The following is a 6916-nucleotide window of genomic DNA, read 5'->3' as shown; positions in this document are numbered from 1 at the left end:
TCTCGATAGCTTCCACATTGTGTGTTTTTTTTAAAATATAAATGGGCGGCGTTTAGAGATTTTGAACTTTTTACCTTTTAGTCATAGGTATATGTATATCTCATTCGGTTAAATTATACTTAAGTTGGCGAGTACATTTCTTTATCTATTGAAAGTACGATAACTAAAATTATGTGTTGAAAAATAAAACCTTGAAACTTGTTCTGTTTTTTAAAAAGAGCCCTTACGTTCCATAAATTGCAATGATATTACCCTTTAAATTTTGTAAGCGTTTAAAAACTACCATTGAAGTAGAATTTATGATAACAAATTTGGGACATGAAACGATATAACAATAGTCTAGAATAGCGTTAGAGATCTAAATTTTTATTAGGTCACTCTACAACGTAACCATTCCTTATATAAACTTCCATTTGAAAATTATTGTGAATTTGCCACCAAACACAAATTTGAAATATTTATATATAAAAAAATCAAATCTAATATGACAATTCATACAAAAAAATAAACATTTTTTTATGGGTCGTCTTGGATTTGATGATAATTTTTACAGTTTTAGTAAAAAAAAAAAAACCATAGTCCCAAAAACGTTGAGAAGAAAGACTTAGTTTGTGTCAAAGTCCAAATCAATGTGTTTAGCATATCGAAGGTCTTTCTCTCCGTTATTCAATCTTTGGCTTAAGTATTAATTGTATGTGTGACAGGTATCACACTCATGTGTAGGTTTTCTCTCTTGCATACCACATACAACATTTCACTTCATTCATTTCAAACAAAATTCATTATTCACGTAAAGAACATCAAACACACTTTTTCTATGCAAATTTTAGTATCAATGTAAATTAAAGGTACAGATTATAACTTAATAAAGAAAAGATAAAAAATATATATACAATCAAATTCGTAGTATCCTAAGTTGAGATCGATACATCAAATATCGTCGGGATAGAGTCGAAAGAAGTTTGTAAAGTAATGAACAAAGTTGGGAACTTTTTTTGGTATGAGTTGGTGGGGACTATTTATAATGGACAAGTGTAATGTTATGCATATAGAGTTGAAGAAATTGCTCCTTGAATCATTATAACTAGACAAGGACTTGTCTCATCATAACCAAAAACCAAAACACAAATTTCAACCTCAGTCATGGGTTACTAACAAAACGTGCATTGGGCCGAAGTTATAACTATCAAACTTGTTTTGTTTCTACTTTTTCGCATTTTTCACTCACTTTCTTTTGTATTTGATTTTTTCATGCATTTTAATACCCTTCAAATTTCCAATAATCTTAATCACATTTCAACTCACTGCATGGTTTAATGACTGAGATATGTCGAATTGTCAATCCATAATAAAAAACGTTTACAATCTATTCACTCTAGATGTTGCATTGATGAATTTGGGTCTTTGTACTTGATCTATTAAATCTGAAGATAGATTTTCTAAATGAGTTTATATACATTGTGATTAAAACTAATATACTTATTTAACTCCAATAATATTTTACATTTTTACTTCTTTGAAGAAAAAAAATTCAACAACTTTTTTCTGGTACTATTAATTGGGAAGGGAGATTCCAACAATCGATCTTGTGATATTAACAAACTCACATATTTGAGCCGTGTTTGAGTTAACAATGAAAAATAAGAGATCAAACTATCAATTTCTAAAAAAAATCGTTGATCACTCGTCCATTAAGTATATTCCATGCTCAAAATATAATGGTATAACTTATCTTCCAAAGGAGATGGACTCAAATTCAATTGAAGTCATCAAGTTTTTTTGATCGTGATCAAACTTCCAACTCATTGTAAGGTTTTTTTTTCTCTTTCTTTTGTTGATGCTATCTTTCTTGTTCCTCCCGTCCTCTCGTGAATGTTTCTTACTTTTGTAAAATTCTTAGAGAGAAGAACGCTATTACTCAGAATCTAACAGTTTTGGCATCGTCTTCTCGAATTTCATCTTTTTAATCTTTTTTTGTTTTTCTCTTTAAACCAAAAGTTAATTATATATATCCACTAACAATGAGACGAAATAAAATTAAGTTTTAAACTATATACCAAACAACAATTTTATGTACTTAAGAACTGATTCCATCTCTGATTAAAAAAATTGAGAAACACAGTTTAATGCTTTGGCAATTAAACATTAGTTCTTCTCTGGTTTAACTTTAGTTTTTGCAAAAAATAAAAAAAATAAAAAATAAAAAAATAATTAAAAGAAGAAGAAGAAGAAAAAAAGGAATAATATAATTATTCAAATTGTCATCTTTTAATATATATATATATATATTTTCTATTCATAACAATAATTTAATAATTTAAAGATAAGAATATTTTTATTTTAAAGTACCCTCAAACAAAGATATTAGAACATTTAAAATTAATGGAATGGGGAAGGGTATTGCAACAAAATTTAGGAGTCAAAGTAGAGGGTTGAATTAAATGGGACTTGTGCATGGTTCCACAAGTGAATTCAATGTAGGAGAATTAAATACTCACTTGTCATTTTTTTTTTATAAAAGAAAACTTAATTATTAACTAATATGTTATTTTTAATTAATCTTTTTAGTTTTTAACCTTTTATTAAGCATATCCAACAATCAAACGTTCTCGTAAATTCATAATCACTATTGCAAAAAAGATTAACATTGTTTCTTCTAAAAAGAAAAATATAATATAGCAGTTTTCATTAAGACTAATTAATTAAGCATATCGTTAAATTGACTCTATTTATTAGCTATTTAAAATAAGTAATGATTAGTAATTAATTATAACGTTCTGGTATTAATCTATATAAAACGATTTTAATATATATTTGAGAGAGAAAGAAAAGATTGTTTTGATATTAAATAATTAGCTAACAAGTAAAATTTTCATCATTAACTATTAAGTAAGCAGGAGTAATTAATTTTGGACTTACTGGACTTTATTGTTAAATCGTCACTAGTGAAGAATTAAATGTTAAAAATCCTTCGCAAAAAATTATCAAATTAAAATCAATAATAAATAATCAAGATTAATGATTAATATTAAATATTCATCAATCTGAGTTGGTATAAATATCATAGATAGTTGATTTTTTAACCAAGTCTAGAAAACACCTCAACAAATTTTCTAAAAAGAGAAATCAACAAGTTGCAATTTTCAACCATCAAAAAACTTATTTCAATCACTTTTTGACGTGTATCGAGTTGAACCAATCGAACTCGATCAAACCGATGGTAGAGTAGTAGAGATTTGAACCTTTAAATCATAGGTTTAAAACTAATTGAACTACACTTAAGTTATGTCTAAACGTAATTTTACATGTGGACAATCTTTGTAGGTCAAATTTTTGGGTCTTTCTTAGTGTAAGGAAACTGCTTTTTCTCTTATGAAAGTTAAATCAAGGTAGTTGGGAACTGTAATCAAGATCAATATGCCAATTGATAAATGCAATTAAATTAAAAAAAACGATGCCATATTTTTTCCATTTCCATTGCTATTCATCAGAATTGTCATCACCGTACGTACCATTACTATTATCCTGATGAACCATGGACTTAGTTTTAAATTTAGACAATCTACTTGAAGGTTTAGAGGGTTTCTTCACCTTCTCGGCTTGCAATTCCAGTCCTTTCTCTGATGGTTTCCGTTTTCTTTTCATCCGTGCTCCTCCTGCATCGTCGGTGTTGTCTAACACTGCAAAGCAAACCAAACAGTTATTGAATAATGAAACGAACTGAACAAGTTGCAGAAAAGCATAGGGAAACTATTGGTTCAGTTGGTTCAAAGAAATGCCTTTTAATGTAAGTTTGGTTATATATAAATTACGATAAGGCTACAGAAAAGTTTACAAATACTTGATGATTGATGGATACTCCTAAAGTTTTCAAAACAATTCACAAAGATACTTTTGGTAGAAAGGGCCCTTTGTCAGCCAAAAGTGCAAAAGAAGGTGATAAAGAGATGGTCCTTAGAACAGAACTCCAATTTTTCGTTGACTTCTCGTCCTATCTCTCTAATATACCCATGTTATAACAAATATGTTTGCTTCTAGAAACACATATACCATTTAGAAGAATAACAGGGGATACCCAATGTAGCTTTGATATGTTTGTGCTTGCTTGAGTAACTAAACTGAGTTAAAGGCTTTATGCTAATTTCAAAGAAAACTGAGCACAATGGTTCTTTTTTGTAGGGTAGCAAAGAAAAGATACAAGAAAACACACAAGGAACTGAGCAACTGAGATTTTACCTTCCATTGGACTTGACGCATGATTGGTTGTGCGACCGTTTACACCGGCCTCCTCTGAAAGTGGGGATCCAGAATTGTTATTATCGATCATTTTTGAAGAAATCTCTACGCACTTATCCTGTTGGTCAATAACATCAGGACATGGGATAGATGGCAAGAAGCATAGTTCATCTTGTGAAGCATCTGAATCACTGAAAGCTGAGTCCTTCTCCACGGTTATGATATCGACTTCTTCATCTTCATTGACATCAGGTTCTTTCACCTGAAATCACAAACCTGTCATATAACTAGGCACAGAACTGAAAATTCAGAGGAAAAAAAACGATAACAATCTTACCTTCTCAGTTTCAGGATTTAGATCAAATTCATCTTCTCTTTCTACGTATTCTTCGTTTTCCTCGAGCTCTTTAAAATCAGGAGCAAAAGCACTCCAATTCTCGGTGTAATCTTTAGCCCAAATATAAATCAAGCCAGTAAGTGAAACAGAAACAACAATGGGATGAACCGGATGCCAGCCTAAATCAATCAATGCTTCCTTAGGACCTTCGAGGATTTTTACAAGATAACCTGCCCGATCCCAAATGTAAATCTTGTGTTCTCCCTTGCTTGCAGATCCACCAACAACCCACTCACCATCACCACTGAAACAAGGTGCTTTCCAGTGCATTCTAGTTATCGAATCTTGAAACTCCCGGAAAAGAGTTAAACACTTTGTTCCAACAGCCTTCAGCTTCTCAGCACCATCAAGCCCATCGAACTCTTTTGTAATTTCATCGATGACTTTCAATCCATCTTTATTGGGTAGGAGATTTTCATATATTCTAATTGTTCTATCGTTAGAATTAGTGAGCAGGTATTGACCATTTCTACTAAAAACTATGTTCTTGACAACAGCACCTCCAGAAATTGGAACCATGGCCTCTATTTGAATTCTTTCATAATCTATTATAAGTATTTCACCTTTAGAATTTCCTACATAAACCAGGTTGCCATACTTGTTAAAGCAAGCTGCTGTAGGAGTAAAAGGTGGAGTTCCATCCGAAACTTTGCCTCGAGCAGAAGCCGTATCTGTATCAGAAATACAAACTGGAAGTAGAGTTGTGCTTCCTGTCTTTAAGTCAACAATCATAGGAGCAGATGAGAGAGGGCATGCCAGGCAGAGAGATGGTTGAGACAATCCAGGATGCAGACGAGCTTGTAAGGGTGTCTGTTGCAGCGTTATACGGTTAATCTTCTCCCCTTTGGGAACATCCCACAATGTTAATGACCTATCAGCAGCAGATACAAGAATTTGGTGGCCATATTTTGACCAACAAACACTAGTAATGGCAGAAACACAATCTTTATCTTTAAGCTCCTTAGCGATGCCTCTGGTCTCGAAGTCCCAAATAACACAGTTTCCATCAGAGCATCCAGCTGTCAACAATAACAACAAAGCAATAAAATTTAGCGGGTATTACCTAGATGGCTGCCATCAAAGCTTGTGTAATCGACCCCAGTATCAGTTAGTGTGACATGAAACTTAACATGTTTATCTGAGCTTGACCAAAAAACAACACAAAATTAGACTGTCCATTGTCTTTGAGAAATGTAGAAGAACTATAGAATTTATATATATACTGTATCCCTCGATTCCCTCCTATAATCATGCATATTCGACCGCCTAGACGAAATTAGTTGTCCAGGTGAAGAAACGCAGGTAAGAACATAGAAACCTACCCAAGCTGAGGAGATAAGAAGGAAAAATTGAATATTTCAACACCCCCGCATGAACTCATTCTTACGCGTAATCATTAGTCATTACAGAAATCAATATTTTGTAAGTAACTTCATCAAATAACAGTGACTGTTAAAAAAGAGAAGAAGAAGAATAGACAACAAAAGCTCCATTCTATGATATAAAGTCATCGAGAGCAACAACTTCGGTTACTAACAATTAAAACACGAACAGAAACAGGCCTAACTGCAGCAAAAAAACCCAAAAAACAACAAAAGCAAAAGCAAAATCTTCTTCCTATAAGCGACAACAAAGCACTTCTAATCACGAACAAACTAAGCCAGCCATGGGTACCTGCTAGGAGAGTACCACGACGGTTAAAGGCGATGCATTTCATAACTCCATGTTCAAGAAACTCTTCTATAACCTCCGGGAAATCTCCCTGCAACGGATCTTCGCAAAAGGAAAAAAAAAACAAGAAATAAATAACGAAAAAACGGTGCAATTGGGAGAGATTTTGGTTTGAAATTAGGGGGAAAAAGCAGGAACTCACCAATAATTGGGGCATTCATGGAGCTGAAGGAGCCAGAACTGGAATGGCTTGTGAGGAAGTGAAGTGGTGAGGGAATCGAAGGGAGAAGAAGAAGAAGAAAGGCAAGGAGAGAACAGTCGTCGGCGCCAAAACCCTTCAACTGGGCGCCAAGTTTTTGGCTTTTTAGCGTTTTGTTTGGCAATTTGAGTATTTTGATTAAGTTCTCGTCGAGTTAAGGTCTTGGTGTCAAGAGATGGATTTAAATCTTTAAATTCAATTAAATGAGAAAATTTGTGTAATTTAATTTCATTTTTTGGAAAATTAAAAAATAAAAATGGTTAATAAGATTGTTTTTTCATATTACAAATTTGAGAAATATAGCCATAATTTTTAGATTTACTATTTTTACAGTTAAAAAAATGTAACCGAAA

The 6916-nt window shown here is 32.4% G+C and overlaps 1 protein-coding gene across 2 annotated transcripts; it reads right to left on the bottom strand.

Annotated features, from left to right (window-relative positions):
* Positions 1-3403: 3403 nt before the first annotated feature.
* LOC101209834 (protein RBL) lies at positions 3404-6702 on the bottom strand. 2 transcript variants are annotated; one of them, XM_011657518.2, is made up of 5 exons: positions 6507-6701; positions 6308-6406; positions 4574-5652; positions 4237-4498; positions 3404-3680 (listed from the first exon to the last, which is right to left on the bottom strand). In XM_011657518.2, the coding sequence occupies exons 1-5, from the start codon at positions 6523-6525 to the stop codon at positions 3481-3483; spliced, it is 1659 nt and encodes a 552-aa protein (XP_011655820.1). In that variant the 5' UTR covers positions 6526-6701; the 3' UTR covers positions 3404-3480. The 2 variants fall into 2 exon arrangements, with proteins under 2 accessions (XP_011655820.1, XP_031740995.1); XM_031885135.1 differs by lacking the exon at positions 6308-6406 and having other exon boundaries at positions 6507-6702.
* Between the last annotated feature and the right edge of the window lie 214 nt (positions 6703-6916).

The sequence above is a fragment of the Cucumis sativus genome, chromosome 5 (assembly GCF_000004075.3).
Source record: "Cucumis sativus cultivar 9930 chromosome 5, Cucumber_9930_V3, whole genome shotgun sequence".
In the NCBI taxonomy this organism is placed as follows: domain Eukaryota; kingdom Viridiplantae; phylum Streptophyta; class Magnoliopsida; order Cucurbitales; family Cucurbitaceae; genus Cucumis; species Cucumis sativus.
This window is presented reverse-complemented; position numbering and strand designations above follow the sequence as displayed.